Genomic DNA, 25,620 nt, shown 5'->3' on the forward strand with positions numbered 1-25,620 from the left:
TTACTTATTCATGTGTTATATTTTATAACGTAACATACAGAAAAGGAGGATTGTCATGAAAAAGATGGGACACAAAAAACATTCTCATATAATTCCATTTGTATCTATTAACTTTACCATATTAACATACCTCTTGGAATTACAGGAAACCTCCAAACTTTTGATTCAAAAAAACTTTAAAATTGACATCTGTCATTCCTATAAATTTACACTGTTTTTATTAGGACTAACTTTTCAACAGTGCAAAAATGCATTATCTGCCTGGATGTTTAATGCATTCCTGCTTCATGTTGTGGAGTATTTGTATTTAATGGAATGTCATATTTGACTACATTTGGACAGACACTCCTTTCCAGGCACTAGTAGAATATTCGTTTTTGGCATTCTAAATAATATTTTCCAGTTTAAATTAGCTCTATGTTAAGTCACCCCGTTAGTTACAACTGTGCACTTACTCAAAAATATAACTAGACATGTGTTTTCAATTATCTTGGAGCAATTTCTACTACATTCGATTGTCTCCATTCAGTTAATTGGAACGTTTATTCGTATAGGTGGTAATTTTAATGCAATGTTGAAACTCCCGACAGGTGGTTCTAATCGTAATAAAGCACTTTGAATAAAGATAGTCCCCATTGACTACAAGGTATGATAACACTGTCTTAAAACTTACTGACTGTAGCGATACAATTCAGGTATTTATTTATATTTTATTTCTAAATTGAAAATAATTCTAATTCAAAGGCATTTAACGTCAGTGATTAACAGTTTTTTTTTTCTTTATTTTACTAAACATGTTTATACCATTTATTTGATGTTATGTAGAAAGAGGGATTTTTCAGTCATCTACATATACATTAAATATTGCATTTCGTAAAAAAATATATTCATTTTTGCTTATTAACAATACATTATATAATTATCATAGATACAACCCTAGAAACTAAAAATATTTCTCAAAAATTTAAGAGGTCAATGAAATGATAACTGTATTAAACAAAATAAAATTTAAAAATGTCAAAAATAAAGCATAATGCAATGACTATTAACCTTATGAAGGCACAAAAACATTTTCAAAAAGGAATATTCATTCATTATGATTTCTGTTTCAGCATCCATTCTTCTACAGATGCTCGTACTTTGGTAATATTCTCTGGATACACTCTGCAGCAACCACCAATAATTCGAACATTCAAGTTGAGCCATGATGGTACAAAATTTTCCAAAGGTTCACACTCCTTTTGCCCAGTCCACCTACCAAGGGAAAAAAAACAATTCCTTTTATTATTCACCTACAATTTACAGATTTTACTTTTTTAAAATTTGTATCTAACAAAAAATTAAATATATTAAAAACTTAAATACATAAAATATCATGTTCAAAAAATACTGTGAATAATTTTATTAGAAACAAAGTAATAAGCTGACATGGAATTCGATTTAATCTCCTTCAAAGTACTGTCCTTGGCTAGCAATGCATTTATCCCAACGTTGAACCAATGACTGCAAGCATTTCTAGAAGGCTTTCTTTGGAAGGTGTTCAGTTGCTCTGTCGTGACCCTCCCAACGTCAGGAATGGTAACAAAATGTCTTCCTTTTTTAGCACAATTTTCATTTTTGGGAAGAGTCACAAGTCGCATAGTGCTATATCCGGAGATTACCGTGGATATGAACAAACAGGAATATTTTTCAGCCAAAAACTCGCGCTATCAAAAGCGAGGTTTGGGGAACGAATTTCGCACTCACTCATTTCATCTGCCAATCCGCTGTTTAAATGCTTTACACAGACCCATACGAAATGCTTAGTTCTTCAGAAAGCTCTCGAATAGTTATTCACCTGTTTAAACAAATATTTTTTGCCACTTTTTGTATGTTTTCTTCTGTTTATAAGGTTAATGGACGTCCCGAACGTTGCTCGTCTTCTACCGACTCATTTCCACTTTTAAATCGCTTATACCACTTGTAAACAGTCTTCAGAGTTACAACATTATCACCATTTTTGATCACACCTTGTATTCTGTAGTGAAAACTTCTACGTTCGCCACCACCAGTTCCATTGAAAAGTTCCTGTTCTATCCAACTTACACAAAATAAGTGTATTTTGAAGCAATAACTATGACACATCGTAACATACGCATTTTTAATACAACTATTTATTGCTTGCATATTAGTTTGTATCTTACACGTACTATGTATAAGAGCTTTCTCGTGGCTATATGGTTCACCTACACAGCTTTGGTGTAGAAGACGGCTTAGATTTCCGGTGAAAGCTCATGTAGTTCTGTTTATACGTTAAGCTGTAGGTTCACGTCTCGTACACTCTTGATATTGAAATATACATTAAGCTCCGAACCAACCAAACAAATAATATATCGTAAAAGTTATTTTTGAAATGCAAAAATATTATATGTAATAAATATCTATGTGAATTTGCCCTTTGAACTCTATTATTTGAATGTAATAAAAGAAAGATAAGATTATCAGTACAAGGAAAAGCTGGAATATCCATGCCGTCTTCACATACAAGTCCTTACTTCTGAATTCACAAACAATTAGACTCACCATGCTATACTACTGGGTTTTGACCACTACGCAGTGGGAACGGTTCCTTTATTTTTTTTTAATATTATGTAACTTGAATTCGATGTCGTTTGTTACAAATTTTTCTGGAAGTTTCCCAGGGAAAAAGGCTTCGAACAAGTGACAAAAACAAAAGATGCCTAGCTCAGTAAATCGGTGTGCCTGGACTAATGTGAAATATTCATGGGGCCTTTCTATTTATACATGCACCAGACATAAGAAACAATAAACAGTACCACTGCCTCCTGGATTTTCTTAAAAATTACTTTCAATGGGCGTTTTCTTTCTTTTATTTATTGATTTTCCAAAATATAAGAACAATAAAAGATAAACAACTATTAATATTTTATGGTCTTTGAAATCATAATTGGATTACTATATTTCTTGAATGATTTCGGCAACCAATCTTGTTCCCTTCGACTTCCAGATAATAATGATGACTTTCGGCTTCACAAAGCTTTTTATGTGTGTTATTTAACTAGTTCTTTTTACAAAGTAAATAATATATATATAATCCAAGTTCTACTTATGTATAATGTTACCGCCAAGCCTTGAGTTAGTATGTGTAGACAACCACAAACATTTTAAAAGATATTATTGCTGCTTTTAACGTTTTCTTTCGAAAATAACTAGTTAAATATCATACGAGAATCTTTGTGAACCCGAAGCTCTTCGTTTAGAATCTGGAAGTCGAAGACACACAGGTTTGTTTCCAAAATCACTCCAGAAATATAATCATCCGAGTATGATTTTTAAGGCATATAGAAAGTTAAGTGCTTATTAACCTTAACAATATATGCCAGATCGACATCTGTGCTGAAAACAGTAAAAGATGTTCGCAAGGATTTGTAGAAATGATGATGATCGTGCATACTGCCAAATATTGACGTGCCCAACATACAGAGGTAAATTTAACATAATATATATTTAGGAGTAACTGCTTCAATACAGCCACGTTTCAAGGTGGACTTGTAGCCAACTTACAGACCGACAATATATATCTTATGCAAAATACAGGTTCTACAATAATCAGACCAAGTTAATAGATTTTACTATATATCTTGCATCACGGCAACATACGTTACACAGTACCTTTATCTTCGATGCAAGTGCTACTGAGAAGTTTGAAATGAGTGAACTAATTAGAATAACGTATTGTCCTAGAAAAGGAAATATAATTTCAAGAAAACTACTTTTTTTTAAAAAAAAAAAATCAATTAGTATTTAAATGCATATAATAATTTAAATGCCAAACCAGTATATATCCACTTCGAAACTATCGGACAAGAAATGTGGCCAGAGAGCAAATACTAATCCGATTGTAAAATCCCATAAATGCTAAAATTCTTTTACCACATGAACAACTTAAAAGATGTACCTCCTTCGATGATATTTGACAGTCGTTTTATTATCAACAAAAGCAACTTCATAAGAAAGCTGAACAGCAACTAGTAATACACCCAATATACAAGGTCTGTCCAGAAAGAAACCGAACTAAAAAAAAAAATACGACCAACAAAACTGTTGTTGACTTTCTGATTGTCAGTGCCGCGTAGTGGGATCATCCTACCTTGTGTGATTGTGAGACTGTGAGCGTTGGAGTGAAGTTGTGTTCCATACTTGTGGTGATTTTGTGGTATTACGAAAATGAAGATTTTGGAAGAGCACCGTGTGCGCATCAAATTGGGCAAGACATTTACAGAAACTTTGAAAATGCTGCAGGAAGTGTACGGTGAGTTGAGCTCAATATTATGTGTGGTTTCTAAGCATACATGGAAAATGGAAACAGAACATACATGGAAAACGAGGAAAAACCTGGACCCCCATCAACGTTATGATCAAGAAACACATGTGGAAATCTGTGAAGATCTTTTAAATCGTGCAAACGACAACGAAAGCTTACTGAAAAACATCATAACAGGTCACTAGACTTTGGACTATGGCTATAACGTTGAAACAAAGGAACATTCATCTCAATGGAGAAGAAAATCTTAAAAAGTTGCTCAAACGTTAAAGTGATGATTATTGTTTCCTTTGAAGTTTGTGGTGCTGTATTATGAATACGTCCCACGTCGAACAGTACATTTAGAAACGATGAGGCGTTTGAGGGAGGCTGTAAGAAAGGAAAGATCGGAAGCTTGGAAAAGTGAAAAATAGATGATGCATCATGACAATGCTCCTATTCATTTGGCGCTCTTCATTAGGGAGTTTTTGGCCAGGAATAATATGATTATTGTACCACAACGACTCTATTCGCTTGATTTGATACCTGAAGAATTCTTTCTAGTACTTTAAGGATTGAAATCCATCCTGAGATATCGCTGTTATTAATCCATAGAAGAGATAACAAAAAATTCGCTTACAAGATCTTCAAGCTATTCCAAAAAATGGATTCCAGCAGTGGAAGACGTGCTGCGATGTATTAATAGTGGTGGGAACTATTTTTGAAGGGGCATAAATCTGGATAACTTCTACAAACGGTGGTTTCATTATATGTAGAAAGTTCGCCTTCTTTTGCACAGATCTCGTAAATACTACGATTGTAAAATATATTCGCAACGTACCCTCCTGCCTCAAGATCGTAAATTTCCCCACTGTTCGGGTACACGATGAGGGGAATGGACTGTTGATTGTCTGCGTTGACGCTTTCTAACAGCGTTTCCACATATCTTGGGTTTACACAATTGGTGCCAACAGCTACTAGTTGTAATTGGTTCAACTCCCAGCATTTGTTCACAGCCTCCTTCAGTAACTCTCCATGGGATATATGCAGGTTGTCCTGAAATAGAACAAATATATATTTTAAGTAGAAATACTAATTTTATTTTTTTAATAAAACAATTTACATTTCATTAGTTTTGGGCTTGTATCGCTATATCATGTATGGAACTTAGGGATTAGTATTACATCAACATGCACACCACTCAGTAAATAACATGTGAAAAACAGGAGACCACAACAAAACTACGTTGTATTCCATTAGAAATTATATTGATAGCTTTTTTCTCTTATATTTAACTTGGAACCAAGTTAATAATGATCGACTCTTTCAGGCATGCATCCTTAACTTATTTAAACTGTATATTGTTCATCAAATAAATCTCAAAAGTGATAACAGTATAGAATGTAGGAAATAATGCAATGTTGGTGCTAGAAGGGCGTTCATAGCATTTACTTAAATAGTACTTCTGGCTATTATGAGGAATTTTTATTAAATCAAGTACGTAGTACTCACGTCGATTACGTAATTGAAATATCTTTAAATGCATCATATCTACTTATAGTCTAATATGATATAAAGTTTTTATTATTTGATATAAATGAATTAAAATATTATAAATTAAACATATACATGTATTATTTACTTTGAGGGAGGCCTTTAGCCTCTTATTACACTAATAAGTTTTTGCTCATTAAGAACTTCATTATTAGGACTGCCTTGTACTAATATGAATTCGCCGCCGCAACAATGATAATACTACTTACACTTCATCTGATACAACTTGTCATTTCTGACGGTTGCTTTCCTCTGTTTTTCCTTCCTGCATGTGGTCATAACAGGCAGGCAAGAAGAATTGTTTCTATGGCAACAGCACTTTTAGCCAATTATTAGTGGCTCATTTCTCTCGCTCTGCAATGATAAACATTCCACCCTTTCCGCACGTTGCCAATTTGAATATAAACAAATGAACATTGTTTTAGTCGAATGTAAACTTGAGTAGTCGACCTGCTTGTTATTGAGAGCCATCTTTTCAATTCTCTTTTGTGTCACTTAATTTTATGAAACTGAGATTTACTTGCAGTGAATAATTTCGTGTTTCCTATATACATTAATGTTTAGTTCGTTATTTATTTCTGCCTCTCTCTCTCTCTCTCTCTCTCCCGTCCCCTCTGAAATGGATGAAGCGGCAGGAAGTGCAAATCGCTGTAAAGAAATATTCAAAAATTGGACAGGGTTTCGCTTTACGAGGCCAAGCTCGCGAGACGATATGTTCACCATGCGAATACTTGAGAGTGAGAAAGAGAAAATGGTGATCCCCAAGGGCGCCCATGTGGTTTCCAAGGGGGGCAAGTATAAGCGACGTTTCAAAAATAGTTTCAAATTTTGCTGTAACTAATGTAAAAATTCTATTGCATTTTCGATATTCTGAAGTACAATTTCCTCTAGGGGGCAAGCGCCCCACCTTGCCCCCCTGATGGGCGCCCTTGGTGGTCCTCTTATCGATGTGAATCAAGTTACAGCTGCCCTTAAAATTAACGAAAACTGGTGCGAACTGGGAAAGAAGAAATAAGGAAAGAGGAGGAACTTGAGAAGAAGGAAGAACAAGAAAAGGACGAGCCGGGACCATCACAGGTATTGCTGAAAACTCCAGGTAAACACTGTTGGTATGAAAAGAAGGTCGGTTCATTTCAGCGGGATTTCCTTCGTCACTACATTTACGCGTATTATATGCGCAAGGAGCATCCCACATTAAGCAAGCTCCAAGCCACTTTAAAAAAGCTAACTTGTTCTACGGAAGTAAGTTCTCGCTTAGAAGCTGTCTCATGGATCTGGGGTTCGAATTTAACAACTTCTCCAAACGCACAGTGCTGATGAAAAAAAAAAAAAAAAATCATAGCTTGGCGTTGCCGGTACCTCAGAGCTATGAAGAAATGGATTATGATAATGTGGTTTTGTTAGACGAGACAAGGCACAACGCAGGCTATATATTAGAAAAAGGCTGAATCGACAATACTGCGCATAGTAAAACGAACGCACCAATGGCAAGGAGGGAAGAATAATTCTTCTTCATGCTGGCACATCTCGTGGTTTTGTCCCGAACTGGCTCCTCATTTTCAGATGAAAAAAGAAAAAAAGGTGGTGATTATCACGAGGAAATTAACTCCGATACATTTATGAAGTGGTACCAAGAAGCTCTTTTGGAAAACATATCCCCTAAATCCATCATTATTATGGACAACACCCCATACCATTCCGTTATGCTCGACAAGCTCCCAACAACTCAGTCCCGAAAGTCTGAGGTCTTGGACCGGCAGAACTTCTAGAACTGGTGACCTTATACAAGCCCACAATTCCTTTGTACAGAATTGACGAATTAGCAAGAAAAAGAGTCACCAGGTCATGTGACTTCCCCCTTACCACGCCCACTTAAACCCTATATAAAATATTTGGGCGCAAGTAAAAAGATACGTAGGGAGGGAAAATAAAAAGTTTATAGTGGCAGAAGAGGAGAGACTTTCAAGAAAAGCAATTGATAGTGTCACTGTCGAAAAGTGGGCTAATGTTCAACATTCGAAGAAACTCCTAAACAATGGGATAATGAGGAAATTCTTGAACAGTGTGTGAAGGAAGTGATAATATCTGTTACTTCCTGCTCCGGAAGTGACAGTGATTCTTCTATGGGAGTATCGCCAATCACACGATACACGTAAGTACATTTCTCTTTCTTCTTTATTACCAGGGTGTGAAAAAAGTTTTAAAAATAAAAGAAAGAACAAAACATGTGTTTAAAATATGAAAAAGGTTTTCAAAATGTTTTAACACACACACAACAAGAAACATGTTTGAAACATTTTGAACAGTTTAAATCATGATTTTAAACATATTTCAAAATCGTATAATAACGTATTTATTAAGACTTTTCGCTCTTGCAACCGATCTTTTTATTTATTTTATTCTCGTTAAGACTACACTGTGTTTGGTACAGAATATTTCAGTATAGATTAGTAATTCTTAACTTATTTCATATCACGACCGCCTTTTATTACACCCTCTTGCCAGTGACTCTCGTAAGCACTTTCTTTGTTATAATAAGCTTTTTAGGTAGATTTTAAAATCTACCTACTATAGAGATTTCACACAATCTATCAATATACAAGGCAAAACGAAAGTCCTCACTATTCTTCTGTATTGAGAACGGGTTGAGGGAGAATGATGGAACTTGGAAGTGGTCTGACATATCAGATGGTGCTATCAAGCATCATACCGGACGTCTTTGATTGGTATTCGAAATTTCGAATGCAAAGGGAACCATGTTACGTTTTAAGGCTAGAATTTTACCAGAAATACGGTTGTGTGGTTATTTTTAGCCCTAAAGCAAGTCATTTCGGAGTCTAACTAGAAAAGTTCTAGTTACGCCTTTAGGGGTTAAGCTCGCGTTTCGTGGAGGCGGGTGAGATTTTTGTTGCAAAATTTGATTGCTATTTCAGAATACTGATGCTAATAAAATTATTTTAAAATAATAAATTTTAGAAAAGTAATGTTTGAAGCACACTTCATGTTGTGCTAACTTTAGTATATTTTGTGCAAGCCTATGTAATTGGCTGTTTTTTGAGTCAATAATTTATTGAAAAAAGGTAATATTCGAGGCGTTCAGAGCACAATGAATCCAAATCTATTTTCAATAAAATTCAGTTTTGCTCAGCACATGAATTCTATTTCAAAACGTAATATCTTCGCAGTCAAGAGTCCAAAACAAATGTAACTAAAACCATGCGAAAGGACGTGGGATAGTTTCATATGACAGCCGTTAGACAGGGGCGTCAGTGTGACAGGAGAGCAACCGCCCTCATCCCCACTCTGGATTTCAGATTTCGGGGGTAATAAGGCAGCTTTAGAAATCTTTTGATAAGCAAAGTCCAACAGGACAAGCTTGAGATCCTTAACCGAATAAATACGGAGAACATACAGATGATTAGAACTGGAGTTGCTTAGGCCTAATTTCCAGAATTAAGCAGGCCCGAAACTCGAAAATAGAGCCACCTTTGGAATCCTTGGGCCAAAAAATATACAAGAGAGTAATATAGGCCTATAGCTCCTTGCGGCCAATGGAATGGATTATAACCGATCAAAATCTGTATTTATTCGGTGTAAGGACTTCAAATTTTATGTTGGACTTCGCTCGGCAAAAGGTTTGTAAATCTGTATTACTGTCCCAAAATCTGAAATTCAGGGTAAGGGGCGGATGACCTCTAAACGAACGCCTCTCTCTAAAGGCAATAAAATTCTAAATTGCATCTTGTCATGTAGTTTTTTCTTTCTTTCATCTCGGATTCGTGGTTGTGAAAATATGACGTTTTCCGTCGGTGTATTCTTTTGGACACAATCTGCATTTATTTAACATTATTTTGCATCATTGACTATAACATTCGGTGTTCGGCTTGCTAAGCATTCCCACGCTGCAGCGTACACAATATAATGTTAATATCTTAAATTTATAAGCAATTTATCAACGCCCTTGACTAGCGGTTGTCCTATGAAACTCTAGTCCACACCCTTTCACGTGATTTTTGTTTCATTTATGTCGTACCCTTGGCTACGAAGATACTACGTTTGCTGAGCAAAAGTGAACTTTTCTGAAAGTGGACTTGGATTCCTTGTGCTCTGAACGCCCCCTATCTAAAAATATGTTGTAAAAACTGAGTTGGAGCCAAATTTATCCTACAACCCAATTTTGTTCGAAACATATAAAATTAGTTTGTTTAGTCTCATTGATTATAGTCTTGCATCAGTAGCAAGACTACATGAGACAGGGCTTTTTATTTAAAGTGGGATCAGAACCACTAATTTCGAAAATTTACGTCGGATCGCAGCCAAAATCTATAGCTAATTCCAATGTTTCGTGCCTCTACCCTCAAAATTTAATTGGGCCCTGTAGCTTGGTACATACATACATACAGACGAACAAATTGAGATCAAATTGTCCCAGACACTAACGTTCGACACTGATGTTACAATAAGTATCACTTTTTAATGGTCAGTTACGCGGGCGACTGCAATATCTTGCGCTTTCTCGCTTGGTCCCTTCATGCAAGCTATGCCAAGGTGTAATGTTTTTAAGAAAGTTTAGAACTGAGGTGGGAAAGAGGGACGAAATAAAATTTTCATAACATAGTGAAAAAGATATTGTTGATACAAAATTAATTCTTAACTGAAGTTTCCAGATGCGTCTCAATCACATCACTGACGTTAGAATCTTCAGAAGCAATTTTCGAATCAACACTTTTACCATTTGTTTAGGTTCCCAGTTTTATCACAGCATTGCATTTTTCATAATGATTCTTCATTCTTTGAACTAAACCAACCATTCTTTTTTACATGTTTTGCAACGAGCTCGTATGCTCGTTTTTTTTTATCTGAGTTACTTTAATAAATTTGCTCCAAATGATGTACTTTTCCTCTTCCTGTAAAACATATGTTGAACGATTCCAAGTTGTACGGAGACTGCGAACCAACATGTACTGTATGAACGAATGCCTGCGATATTTTAATTTCAGAACCGCAATTTAGCAAATAACCTTTTGTTTGTTTTCTGAATACAACACAAAAATGTGTTTCCCTGATAATTATTTTATTTATTTTTTAATATCAGTTCTACAAGTAGTCCAACCTTGGAGTACAGCACTTTCTTGCAAGTTAACTGAGACGCATTTAAACAATACAATATACGTTAAAAATAAGGGAAAAAAAGGACACAAAATAAATTGTAGATCACCACATTGACCTGTTGTAGCCACGAGAAATCAAAATATTTACATGGGAAGATAATAGTTTTCTGAATGGGAAGCACTTTTGATAATTTTCTTTCTATGGCAGATATTTTTACAAAAATAAAATAAAATAAAAATAAACATATGTTTAAAATAAGTCTTAAAAAATACACGTGTTTAAAACAAAATGTTTAAAACGTATACAAAATTTGTTTTAATCAAAATTAATTATTTAAAACAAGTTTTAATCATTTGTTTTAAACATTTTATTTTAAACAAAACAGCTCTGTTTATTACTACATATATTAACTATTAAAGTTATTACAATAGAAGTGTCACGAATTCAAAATGAAGACCTATCTGATATCATCAACAACAGAATCTAGAATGCCAGCTCTGGAGTTCAATCTAGACAGGTTCGATAGAAAAAAAAAATATTATGATTTACGTTTCAGCAATCAGTTTATGTTTCTTTATATATTTTATTATAGTTATATGTATAGCATTATTACCCGCTTTAACGTTCCTGGCTTTTAAGATCCCTTCAGTGTGCCTATATTCCCGCTATTTACACCATGCCATGCTGATCTCTAGCTAAAAACACAGATAAATGAACTGGCCATCACAACGAAGCCATAAACATTGTTTTTAAATCAATTTTACATGACATCCACTTATGTCGTCGACATTCATCGATTACGACAGCACTATTTTTCAACAAGTAACTGCTCCAGTATAGACATGTCCAAAAACAAAGGGATGAATTCCAGAACCATGTAAGAATCGCCGCACACCTGAGAGCAACATACATAGCTTTTTAGAGGCCCCGTACGGGAAATTCAGTGAACTACACATCCACAAACTGATTTCCCTTCTTTTCTTCGCAATCAATAGAGTGGTTTGCGGTTACTCTTGACCTACGGAATTGGGATTATCATCTCTGTTGGACAGCACACCTGAAGGACTTGTGTGGCTTACGCGGCCTCATCGTTCCTTCTCTCTAGTGCGGTGCGGGGCTGAGCTTGTCAGGTGTTCCAGGCGTTGTGATTGTTGTATGTCCTTGACCACGAGAGGGAAGGGTCCAATATCGTAATAATGTGTCCACTACTTTGCAATACTACATACTTTTACTTACTTTTCACAATAGTATATAAAGGTTTTATACTACAGCAAACTTTCGAACATTAAGTCTTAAGCATGATATGATCCAAACACACAAACCTTACATGAAAATGACAGCCAGGCCTTCTGGTTAGGAAATTCCTTCAAAAGCTTCACCAAGGCTTCTCCTTCCATTTGGGCAGGCATTGTCTCCATCGCCAGGAAGTCAACACCAGCCTCTACTAGCGCTTTCATTCGTGGCCGATGCCATTCGATCAACTGCTCCTCACTAATGGAGTCCACATAGCTTCCACTATATTCAGAGCAATCATGCAAAGCTGCTCCGTATGGTCCAATAGAACCAGCTACTAATAGTCTCTTCCTATCTATGGAATACGATAATCATTAAAAGGCTCAAAATGTGTAACAAGAAAAACACTGTAAGAAAATTCAAGATATATACATCACATACAAGAACAAACAGAAAAAAGAAAGAAAGCAAAAATAAATAAATAAGTTAATCTGTACTGCTTTATTTTACTTAAATTTAAATATATATATATATATATATATATATATATATATATATATATAGGGTGCGTCAAAATAAATGTTACAAGCCATGTACAATACAGAGGAGCCTAAAAGATGAGTCAAACACGAGGTCTCCCCCGCCCCCATTATGGGGGAAGGGGGTGTACGTGAAATTTTCAAATGGAAACATAGGTCGAGTGATATCTCGTTCGAAAGAGCTTGAAAAATTCAACAATTTTTGTAGGAAACAATTTTTGATATGGGGCACAGTTTTCAAGATGGACTCCAAAAATGGTCCTGTATCTGATAAAATTATAAAACAGAAACGGCTGAGTAGAAAACGGTGAAAAAAAAAAATGAAAAAGGAAGAAGTCATAGGCAACGTGGAATGGTATTGTTGCGGTGTCCCCAGGGCCCCCATCACGGGGCCCCGGGACCAACTTTAAAATTTCAAATGAGAATATAGGTTGAGTGATACCTTGTTTGATAGATCGTGGAAAGCCAAACAGCTTAGTGCAAAATTTGTTTTGATTAAACACGATATAAGTTAAACACAAAGTTCCCTCGCCCTCCATTTTGGAGGGAGGGGCATACGTGGAATTTTCAAATGGCAACATAGGGCGAGTGATACCTTCTTTGATAGTGATATACGAAACAGCTTAGTACAAAATTAGGACCTCGTGCTTGACTCATCTTTTGCCCCCCCCCCCCCTCTATTGTACATTGACTCTTAACATTTTTCTTATTTGATGTATAGTTCGCGAGATATTGGCTTGGAACACTTATTTTGACTCACCCTGTATATATGAAGATTCAAGACAATTCCTATTTGAAGGATAATATGGTTCAATGGTGGAGCACTCACCCCTAATGCGAAATGTTCCTGGCTAGATTCCATCCAATATGAGCTTTTTATTTTTAGACAACGTCCCATGATGCACCGAGGCTAAGGAAGACGGCAATGACGATATGGATGATAATGGTGGAATAAGGATAGCGTGAGAAAACGGGGGTATTCCGAGAAAACCTACGCACATGGTAATTGTCAACCACAATGTTTACTTGGCGGAGCTGGAATCGAAACAGCGCTAGAGGTGAGAGCTCTTCTACTAAGCCACCGCGGACCCTTGAGTTCGTGGTGAACATCATGTTCATATATTCACTTAAACTATCTTGACCTAAGTTATCATGTCCAGTCATTAATTTCCTCAGTATCTCTATTTCATCATTTCTTATATATACTCAATAACACATAAATGTCAGCTCGAGTATACACAATCAAAATGGACCTTCATAGGTTTTAACGGAAGAAGCTCAAGGTTTTTCTTGTGCTTTCTATAGGAAGGTGGAAAAAAAGCTAAAGACGTAAAATAGAAAATTACAGTAGGTAGTGATATCGGAACTGGGAGAAGAACAAGGTAAATTTTTCTCTCCAATATTTCGTCGTAGAGTATAACCCCCACTTTTCTTGTCCACAAAAATATGTAACATCTAATCAAACAAAAAATGAAATGAAATCTTTAAGTTTTACGTCCCACGGTTATGCCGGTTAGGCTAAAGGAGACGGTGATGATGAGAGATGAGTGAAATGGTGGAATGAAGAAAGTGGGAGGAAACGGGAGAACCCCAAGAAAACCTACGAGCACGGTGTTTGTCCACCACAAAGTCCACACGGCGCGAGCTGGGATTGAACCAGGGACCCCAAGCACCGGAGGTGAACGCTTTACCACTGAGCCACCGCGCCCTCTCTAATCAAATAGAAATCGACAACCAGGCTTTGTCACAAAGAGTGGGTTAGAAAACTTCTGCCACTTCTAACCCTTTACTGGACATTTTCATCCGTCGTGCCTGAAGTTAAGTATTCAACTAATGGCATGGTCACTTGTGCGAAAATAGCAGTTGTGTATTAATCAAATCAGTGAAATCAGTGCAATCCAGGAAGGAAAAGAGAAAAATCAACACAATTATTATTAGTGGGGTGGAAAATAAAGCAGAACACAAGACTAACTAACATTAATACTAATTATGAAGAATGACAGATTATTTTATATTTTGAACTTAAATATATTTTTTCGTACTGTATTCGAGTTATTTCGCACTGTATCCATTTGTGCGCCTGTGTGGTGTTCAAGTGTAAAACAAGATGAAGCAAATGAAGCAAAAGACTGAATCCTTTACTTTTGCAACACCTACAGGAAATTAGATCATAGGGGCAGGAACATACATGTTGATGAGGATGAGTATCAAGATTGTCTTCTTGAACTTACATCAAGAATTTCAAATAAGAGATAATGTGATATATGAACAAAGACAAAATCTGAAAGAAGAAACAGTAGTGAAGTTTATTCATTAAACAGTTAACGACACTTAAAGGGAATATTAATAGACTTTTACCACGTGTTATTTTTCCACTTCAGTGATTCACAATACCTCAACCGCAAGAAAAGACTCGAGACATTCCTGTAAATGGTGGCCAAGGCAATGACTGCAGATGAATAAAACACTTTCTACACTAACGAAGCGGATGCATCACGCAGGTATGTTTATAAGATTTTGCAGAAATTTAGAGAAACAGTCAGTGAAGAACAAACCACGAAGCAGACGACCGAAAACCGCCAAGGAGCTCTGCATACCGCATGAGCTCTGTGGCTGCATTTGTCAAAAGTCCAAAACACAACATTTATGTTTGGTTTAAAATTAAACCGCCATGATAGTTCAAAATGGAAAGATGCTACCAGACTTTTGATTGATCGGAATATACGAGGTGCATATATGTATACATATGTACAAAAAGACCGACATTTTTAAAACAAGAAAATGATAGAAAAAAAAAATTTGCTGTGATTGATATACAAGTACATGTCTTGGCTTTTTTCGACGCAGTCATATGACCCTCCAGACATTTTTGTTAATGTGGCGCAAGTTTCTGTATACTCTCTGTGTAAAAATCTGCCGCCTGAGAGTGCAGCCAGTCCAGAATCGATGCCTTGAGCATTTTACTGTCGTTTAAAATCTTCGACACAAGTAACTTTTTTAGGGAAAGAAAAATAAATAAATCGCTGTGTACAAGGTCGGAGCTGAAAGGGATGATTGAATAGTTATCATCGAAATTTTGCCCGACCTTCCCTTCATAAATGGCACACAACTACCGATTGATGTCAGCTGCTCCTTTAGCGTTCAGAAATCGTATGACAGACCTCATTTTACATTTGGCGAGATTTAGTATTACGGTATTCATTTTACCCTAGTACCGCACGTACTCACACGTACATAATTCCACTCGGACGATTCTATCTCTGTTGCAAGCACAGAATATAGTAAATGTTCGTGTTAATACTCAACTTCATCAGTGCTGCCAACTCAGCTTACTTTTGTTTTATTTTATTTATTATTTTTACATGCGCAATGTTCTTCTTCAGTAGTAGGGGTATACCAGACGGGAATTGCTGCTTGTAATGGGATTCAACCAATACTCAAGATTTTATCTGTACACTTTGCGGAAATCGAATCCAGGTGCATGTACACACAAAACACACTCGTTAAAAATTTGACAAAGGAAGGACACTTTCTAGACTTTTGATTCGTTCTATATTACCACCTTGACTCTAGTACACTCTAATTATCTCTCAATATTACAGGTAGACTGCAATTTCTCACCTTTGTTATGTTCCTCGTCTCTTGCAAACTGGTCACAAGCTTCTCTGGCTAGTTTCACTGCAGATTTAATCAACTCAATACTTTCTTCTTCAGACAACCCTAAATGCTCTTTAAAGCCTGCAATGCTCGCTTGGTAAGTGTTGGTCGTCACAATGTCTGCTCCAGCTGTACAAATAAAAATAACTAATCTTTAACAGAAATTAAAACCAAAAAAATGTAACTTTATAAATATTTAATACACTGAAGTGCCACTGAATTACGGATGCCTGACTAGTAACGAGTTGCTACTCCTTTGACCTGGCATGTGCCTCCCGAAATTTCCCATAAATCAGTGTGGACCCCGATGGTGGATGAGATGTTTGCATACTTTTTCTAAAGTATCCCAGCTGTGCGCAATGGAACTTAAGTACTGGCTTCCTGGTGGCCATTTCAGCAGAGAAAGTCAGTGAAATGTTCCTCAAAGAAAGTGGTAGCCTCCCGGGATCAGTAACAGGAGCAATTGTTCCTGTTAATACACTCCACTTCCATCCAAATGACAAAAAAGCAGTAAGGACGTAAGTGATCGCCCAGTAGTTCTGTGTACTTCGATGTACAGGATCGCGTTCGAGTGGGATTGCGTACTACATGTACTAAAGATACTAAACATTAACAAAAGAAAACATCCCAGGGCATCATGGAACTGCCATGACCTTGTACAGTTTCAACTTGGCACACTAGATCCATCGCTTCCTGGACAGGTGCTATATTCGTAGTCTCCATCAGCATAATACAGTCGGAATCGAGGCTCATCACTCCATGCTACTCTCTTCCAATCGTTGATGGTTCAGTCACGTTGTGCTGTGACTCATGCACGACGTTGGGCGCAGTAGCATACAGTAAAAATGCTAGTCTCGTGCATCGGTATCTTCTGAAGCCTGTACGGTGAATCGAGTGCTGCATACATAGACTATGGCTAAATATGTTGCCTAATGACTATCCAACTGGATCCCTCATTCAGTTGAGTAGTCATCTTGGCTAAATGCATGTCCTGCAGTCATGAAAATGAAATGAAATCTTACGTCTCAAGTTTTACGTCCTACAGTAATGCCGATTAGGCTAAAGGAGACTGTAATGATGAGAAATGAAGAAAGCGGGAGAACCCCGAGAAAACTCACGCACACGGTGTTTGTCCACCACAAAGCTCACTTGGCGTGAGCTGGGATCGAACCAAGGACCCCATGCATCAGAGGTGAACGCTCTATCTTACAGTTACACCTGACTGTAGCATATTTAGTAATCCTTGCCCTTCTCTCTATCCAACGTTACATTCACAATCTTAATTTAAAAAAGAAAACAGGTAGTACAACAAAGGCAGCTACAGCAACAAACATTTGCCCTGCCATGTTTGTATAGCATATGGAATCCTTTCTAGAACGCTATAACGAATCTATGATGTAAACCGTAGTAAAATCTATACACATTTATGGTTTGCGTTTAAGACAGCGAACTAGCAAGATGCAAAATCAACCTCAAAAAATGAGGAAAGGAGGATGCTCCAAATTGTCAGTAACGTAAATCAAATTTAGACTGCTGCTCATTTTAATGGCGAAGTCAGGCCCGTATAAGGTAGTAAACAACATTCCAACATTTACTCACGAAACCTCATCATTCTTCTATAAAAAGCTTGTGCAACAAAAGTTCTTAGCTTGATGTACAAAATTAAATGTTACGATAGATACACATGTGGCCTATATCATTGCTGAAGATAGCACAATGCTGCTTATTAGTTTAATATACGGTAACAAAAATTGAAACAAATTAGAATATGTAGAACACAATTTTCCTATTAGACCCACCTTTTAAATATTCAAGGTGTACTTTCATCACAGCTTCTGGATTTGTTTTCAAATATCGAGAGCTCCATAATGGATCTCCATCTATTTTTCCCACATGTTTGGCTAACTGGTAAGCAAAACCTCCGTCCAGCACAGTGACACTCATTCTAGGATGTAAAACTGAAATTACAAAATCGAAAAAAAAAAAAGAAAGAAAAGAAAAGAAAGAAAAAATGTCCTCATAAGCGGAGTATCCAACCAGATTATTTTTAATGGGATTTTTATTGATGTTTAGTCATGATCAACAGTGCTACAGAAAAGTATGAAGTATGCGCTACAGTCATGTTTACTGTTTCAAGGATATATATATTCCCATTGTGCCTAGTTTTTCTACTGTTATACTTGTAATTAACATTATTTTCAGGAGCAAAGTTTGCAATTCATTTGCTATGCAAAAGGTTTTCTTATTTTGACCCCAAGCATTACGGCCTAGAAGGACACGACTAATTAACAAGAAAAAAAAGACACCAACGGAAAAAATATACGCAAGTTATATGATTTTATTGTAAAGTGTACTACAAAATAAATCAAGTTTCATAATATTGTTGGCTATAAAAGTGTAGAGAGACAATTTAACATTTTTTTCTATGTTAAATGCATTTCACAGAGTTAAATCAATTCTTCTTTTAAGAGTACCTCACGCTTTTGTGACCAATGATCAGGGCTTGAAAAACCCACTCAACAGTGACGAGTATTTTTTTTTTTATGTTTGGCGAGTAAAGTCCGATCAATCAAAAACGAGAATTCAAGAATAAATAACAGATGTCACTTTTTTTTGTAAGAAACATGCCAATAAACAAAATAAGAAAATGTATTGATACGTTTACTGTGTCGCAAAGCGGTTTTGTTTATTTGTATAAACATTGTGATTGCATAACGTCTGGCGAGTAAATTTTTTTGGCTGGCGAGTACTTGCAATCAAGATTTTTCAAGCCCTGCCAATGATATTATGTGATATGATTTTTTAAAAGTTTTTAGTGTATTTTTCAATAAAATCATGCCAATTGAAGTCTTTTATACTTTTTAGTCGCCACTTGGTCCACAAGCCAATCTTCAGAGTATGTGGAAAGTTAAACTTGAATTGTTAATTTCATTGTGTTTACAGAATCAAAGGGTATGAGATAAACCATTGGTGACATTTGCTGCAGATAAGAACTTTTTTTTTTTTTTATTTAAAGTCCCATGATTAAGGACCGGGGCTAAGGGAGTCGACGGTGATGGTAATGAATGGAATTATGGAATGAATAAAGGGAGGGAACGGGAGAACCCTGAAACAATCCACGCATATGTTTTTGAAGCACAATTTGCGAAACAGTTGTCAACGTCATCATTATAGTAATAAAAATAGCCTGAGGGGCAACTTACGAAATACTGTTGTTATTAGAAATAAGTATGCATATATAATTAAAAGAAAGACGAATTGGTAGACTTTCCTAAGGAAACGAATTTACGACAATCGACTCAAACATGCAGCAAACAAAGGAATTCGAATAAAATCATGTAATGATAATACAGATGAACTTGACTATAACACCAAACAACCTAAAAAATAGAGTGGTTATAAACGAGTGTAGTCGTAACCGACATACGTAATATCAGTATCAAGAAACGAAGATGGGGAATGATTAATTATTTTACCATTCGATCAAGCCTATATTACAGATAAGTGTGATGCATTTGTCAATGTACTAAGTGATGCATTTGTGAATGTACAACGTAAAGTATAAAATAACTTGATTTACGAGGAATTAGTTGGTCTCACTGAATATTTGACGCAATAGACGAGGTGTCGCAGAAACCAAATTCAACTAAAATATTAAGATGAACAGGAACTGGAAAGAATAAACTGCTTAATATGAACCCAGGGCTTGGCAGAAATATAGAGTATCCTGCAAGAAGAAAAGGAAAATACAATGTGGTAATGTAACTGTAATTCGCTCCACTACACTAGCTGGCTTCTTTCACAGTCTGTAATTTCTCCATTCTGCTAGACTTGCTTACTCGCGCTTCATTCTTCCGAGACTAGATGTATGTATAATCAAAGCACGTGGACTTAACTAAGAAGTGTATCTCAAGGCTAATCGATGGTACCACATCTTTGCTCACATTACAAATAACAAAATATGAACTGGGCCTATTGAGAATTATACATATAAAAACAAACTAATGTGTGTCATTAAACATAGATATCGACGATTCGACTTTTTTTTAATGTCTAAAAAGATTTTAAGGCTTAACAATTTGCCTATTTAAGAATATAATTCGACGCATATTTCTATAATTTATGTTCACATACTTATATAATATATAGCGTCCGAATGCGACGACTTAGGGAATCAAAGTCGTTTTGTTTTTCGACTAGTGCTGTCATGCACTTACTCACTCACTATACTCGTAGTAAAACAGTAAGTACGTGTACCTACAGGAATACACTTTTCTCATCATGTTTGTCTATCACGATTTTACACGATGGCTTGTATAAGGTAATTGACTTTGGTATGTGGAAAAAAGTTCAAAGACTGAATTAGAAAGCAGTTTTTACAGATAAAGAATTTGTTAGTTAATTATGATTGAGTTTTCAAATATCTGATTTTTTAAATATTTTACTGCCTTTTGTAGGTCATTTAAAAGAGAGATGACCTAAAAGTACAATTACAGCAGAGCGTCGATTATCCGAACGTCGGTCAACCGAACGACCGCTTAACCGAACTGTGTACTTGCTCGCACCTGTTACTCACCCACCCTACTGTCCATCATCCCCCTCACTCCCAAACCAAGTTTCCCACAGTAGTCGCCGCACTGAGCTACCGCTGGCGGAACATTGCTTCTAATGGGGCCTTCATAAGGTGCTGCTGACCGGTCAAGCCGCCAATCGCTGTGTTTCAACAATCAGCACACTTCTGTCAGTTTGGCACTGGCTGTAGAAGTAGCGGCAGTATCAAAGCTGTTCACAGCAACAGCTGCGCCAGCTTAGAGTTGAGGCGTGCCGCTCCGCGCATGGCAAATAAACATGTACAGTTCGATTATCCGAACAAACCAGTTTTCCGAACACCCATGTCCCCCAATTACTTCGGATAATCGACGCTCTACTGTATGTATAAAAGTTTAATAAATAAGTTTAACGTAATCTGTCACAGCACTTCCCGCGCAGGCTCTACTACTTCGTCCTGCCCTGACTTAGATTAGATGCAATACTAGGTTTCAGTTACAATCTAGCACATATTGATACATGTTTTTCGAACTTGACGACACAATTGCACCGATCATGTCTCATTATTAAGATATAACGTCATTTCTTGCAAAATATTTCTAAACCAGTATATATATATATATATATATATATATATATATATATATATATATATATATATATATATATAAACATTCAAGAGACAATCGATGCTCCTGATCCTGATTCCTGCTAAATGTTGAAAAGTAATGTAAAAATCAAAGGTAATAGTATACATGAGAACCCTCTGATCTGCTTTTGGGTTATAGTTAAGGAGACGTACTTCCCATTTAGGGAAGGACGAGAAACGCCATACTTTCAGGAATTATTCATTGAATATCTACCGACTTAAAAAGTTGGTAATATACCCAATTTTAATTAGTTAATGAGTGATTTGAAATTAAAGAATACGTATGTGTATTCCGCTCTCGTTGTGTTGTCAACGATGTTTATTTACATAGGCGTTTTGCGATTTTCACATGTTCTATGTGACGTCATTGAATCATGGAAGTGCGTCTGCGCAGATTAATATAGGCAGCAGCTGAGTGAAGGAGGAGGCAGAGCAATATGGCGACGAGGTGCACGTGGAATGTGTTGAGAACACGCTAATAAAAAAATGTCGGGGGGAGTGATTACCAGTGATTATAGTTATGTGAGTGTGTGACTTATGGAATATTATTGAGTGTGTTGTTGTTGAAATAAGAATTACCTTAGGGAAAGAAGACACAGTTTGAAGTCGCTCGGTTGTATCCTTGAATCATTTGACGTATGTGAAAATGAATGCTTCGTGGCCCTTTTTCTCTTTTTCATTGTAATTCTTAATTTGGCCCTAGTACTTAAATGTGTATCCCTGTAGTGCCCTTATAATCCTTTAAGCATTTGAGGTATGTGAAAATGAATTCTTCTTTGCCCTTTTTCTCTTTTTCGTTGCATTTCTTAATTTGGCCCTTGTACTTAAATGTGTATCCTTGTAGTGCCCTTGTAATCCTTCAACAATTTGAGGTATGTGAAAATGAATGCTTCCTGGCCCTTTTTCTCTTTTTCGTTGCATTTCTTAATTTGGCCCTTGTACTTAAATGTGTATCCCTGTAGTGCCCTTCTAATCCTTTAATCATTTGAGGTATGTGAAAATGAATGCTTCCTGGTCGTTATTCTCCTTTTCGTTGCATTGTTAAATGTTGCCCTTGTACTAAATATATTTGTTTGTCTAGTGCCCTTGTACTTAATATATATGTTTGTCTAGTGCCCTTGTACTTAATGTATGAGTATGTGTGGGGGCAATTGAACGCATATCGCATATTTCCTGCACGTGGATACTTCTTAGTGTTGCACTAGTTATAAAATTGATTTCATTTGATGTACAAGTGGTAATATAACATAAGAAACCCAGATTACGTTGTATTCTCACTTCATATTGGAGTGTGAATACAACATGATTTATGTTTCTTATGTGTTGCATTACCACTTGTATATGAAATAGAATCAATTTTGTAGCTAGTGCAATAGTAAGAAATATCCTCGTGCATCGGAGATGAGAAGTAGCTGTTCTTAACAATTACCTGCTTTTGTTCTGTGTTCTATTACCACTTCTACATGAAATATCATAAATTTTCTACGTAGTACAACTGTAAGAAGTATCCATGTGCACAAGACATGCGATATGCGTTAAATTCTCCCCGCCCCCACACACATAGTCATAGATAAAGTACAAGGGCACTACACATGCAGATATAAAGTACAGGTACGTTCTTTTTTATTTTCGTATCAGTCGATAAGTAAATAAAAGTCGCTTTGTTACCCCCTTTGTAAGTTCGTACATTCTCAATGAATAATCCCTAACAGTATGAGCGTCCTGCTCCTTCGGGAACTGATGCAGCTTCACGTATACTATATCCAAATTAAAATTGTAATAAGCTTAGATAAATAAGTCTAATTATTTGGAAAGTTTGACCTTATTTGTCATTGACATGAATAACAACATAACATACCTACCTACTACAACATAACATCATACCTACTAGGTGGATTGCCAAATTCTGTCAATTTGCGGAGTGTTTCTTTTTCTTTATTTTCTAAATCTGGTGACTTTACTGCACTAAGTAAACCTGGTATAGTTATCGTCCGTTACCCACTGAGGAGTGATGGAACCAGAGGTGTAGTACGGCACTTTTTTTTTTTTTTTAACACGATACGTGGACCATAGCATATTTGCTTGAACCTGGAATCGGCTCCAGATGTCGAAGACACGAGCCGAATAGCATAGAGAGTTAGGATCCCAGTGCTTTTCGCAATGAACTCACATTAATACTAATTTTGGTAAAGTTCAGAATGTTTTGTAATATTCATTATGTGGAGTTTATAAATGTTGACAAATTACACTGTAGCTGACCTCACATTATCACGTTGTTCCTTTCATTTAAGGAATGTCATATGCACAAATTAATTTCTTATAATTTTTCTTTGTAGGTATATTTCACTCATAAATTACCGAATTTGTGTTAATATTACTTAACCAATCTTCTTCAAATGTATGCTGACGAGACAATACAATTCATTCGTTATCGATTTGATAACCAATAATCTAAATGGAAGTTTTTAGATTACAAGATTAACCATCTTTTTATCGTGTGATAAGAAACATAAAGAACAAAAAAACATTCGCAATAATTCATTAGCTTTCTACTTATACTCACTTATTTTTAGCAACTTGAAATGACCAGAGACCGCTAAACGTGCAACATGTAAGATGTAAACAAAGCAGACGATAATCAAGGATTGGTCACAGACTGCTAGAGTTGCCAGTCACCAACGTAAAATTATGTATTTATTTTTAAAATTATAACTACTCACAGTCAGTAGAATTTCCACAAGAAACAAACCCAAAATAAAAATTTTCTTTTCTAACTTACTAAACAGGGCCTTCATTCCATAGCGCTTTTCGTAAATACAACTCAAAATTTGAGTTTTAGTTTTGGATATCTATCATGTACTGATTTTGCGATATTTTATCAGTGACGAAAGCTTTCAGAGGGGTCACCCACCTGTGATAATACTTACATAATGATACGAAAATCGTCGTCTGCGACTAGAAGCCCTGCAAGTATTTTAATAGATATACAATTAAAATTTTTAATGTTTTTTGTGAACGTTGGAGACTATTATGGAATGAGGCTCCAGGGTGAACGAGGCTCATCGTTCAATCCATGAAAAGTGATCGCGATAAAAGAAAATTTGCCGCTCGATCTTTTCAAAAATATATATTTTTTTAATGAAAGTTTATCCTATATCAGGGTACTTCAAAACGACAATAAATTATTCCTTTATAACATTCAATGGTCGCGCAGCAGCTGCTGCCATTTTGCGTTTTTTTTTTTTTTCGATTTAAGGCGTTTACGTTGTTTTCAATCTCTCAGCATGTATTTGTCATACCAAATTGAAAATTGCTGGACATCTCCAACTCGTGCAGAGCTAAAACTTTGATCTCTCAACATTTTTGCCTAAAATCACTTGAATGGGGTAAAATCAGGGCCTACAGTAGCAACATTTTTCGACATTGAAAACATGTTTCGGAAGAGGAAACAACTGACGTAAAGTTCATTCAACGAACCTTCTGATCCTGATGTAAACATTGCAGAATGGTATTACTCCGCCAGTCATCGGATGATTGGCTATCTGTCAGTGCTTCTTTCGAGAAGCACATGCTTGTATCCTGTCCGTGTTTTACATATTTCCCTCACGCGGCCATATTGTAAACTGTGATTCGCGCGTAAGATGGGTCAAAGCCACCTTCTACGCATGCGTATTCTCTTTCTTTGCATTAATTCAATTTAGTTCTTAGATACAATGTTGTTTCTGTTATTTAACTGTAAGGAAATTGCATTTCTGATAATGAGTCTTATAAGCAACAAAAACATTGAAAAACAGCTTACTTGACAATGGACTATTTTCTTCTGCCGCATGGATGTCCCAAGGCTCTTTAACCAATAAAATGAAACAATCACCACGTGCATTTGTTTACATGAGGTACTGAACGTTCCTTGAATAAACTTTAGAGGTCTGAATTTGAGTGTGCATGTAGTCCGGGGGACATAATATACAAAAATTTACAGACCTGTAGCTGCTCCCAAAGGCCTGAGAAAAATCGTAAAGTCGGGG

The 25,620-nt window shown here is 36.1% G+C and overlaps 1 protein-coding gene across 2 annotated transcripts; it reads right to left on the minus strand.

Moving 5' to 3' along the window:
* Window positions 1-24,262, minus strand: LOC145692954 (betaine-homocysteine S-methyltransferase-like). 2 transcript variants are annotated; one of them, XM_081768547.1, is made up of 6 exons: window positions 24,159-24,262; window positions 18,198-18,356; window positions 16,363-16,527; window positions 12,292-12,557; window positions 5,145-5,359; window positions 1-1,254 (listed from the first exon to the last, which is right to left on the minus strand). In XM_081768547.1, the coding sequence occupies exons 2-6, from the start codon at window positions 18,340-18,342 to the stop codon at window positions 1,095-1,097; spliced, it is 951 nt and encodes a 316-aa protein (XP_081624673.1). In that variant the 5' UTR covers window positions 18,343-18,356; window positions 24,159-24,262; the 3' UTR covers window positions 1-1,094. The 2 variants fall into 2 exon arrangements, with proteins under 2 accessions (XP_081624673.1, XP_081624674.1); XM_081768548.1 differs by having other exon boundaries at window positions 18,198-18,343; window positions 24,159-24,212.
* Window positions 24,263-25,620: the final 1,358 nt, after the last annotated feature.

This window comes from Thermobia domestica, chromosome 8 (assembly GCF_964235325.1).
Source record: "Thermobia domestica chromosome 8, izTheDome1.hap1.1, whole genome shotgun sequence".
NCBI lineage: Eukaryota > Metazoa > Arthropoda > Insecta > Zygentoma > Lepismatidae > Thermobia > Thermobia domestica.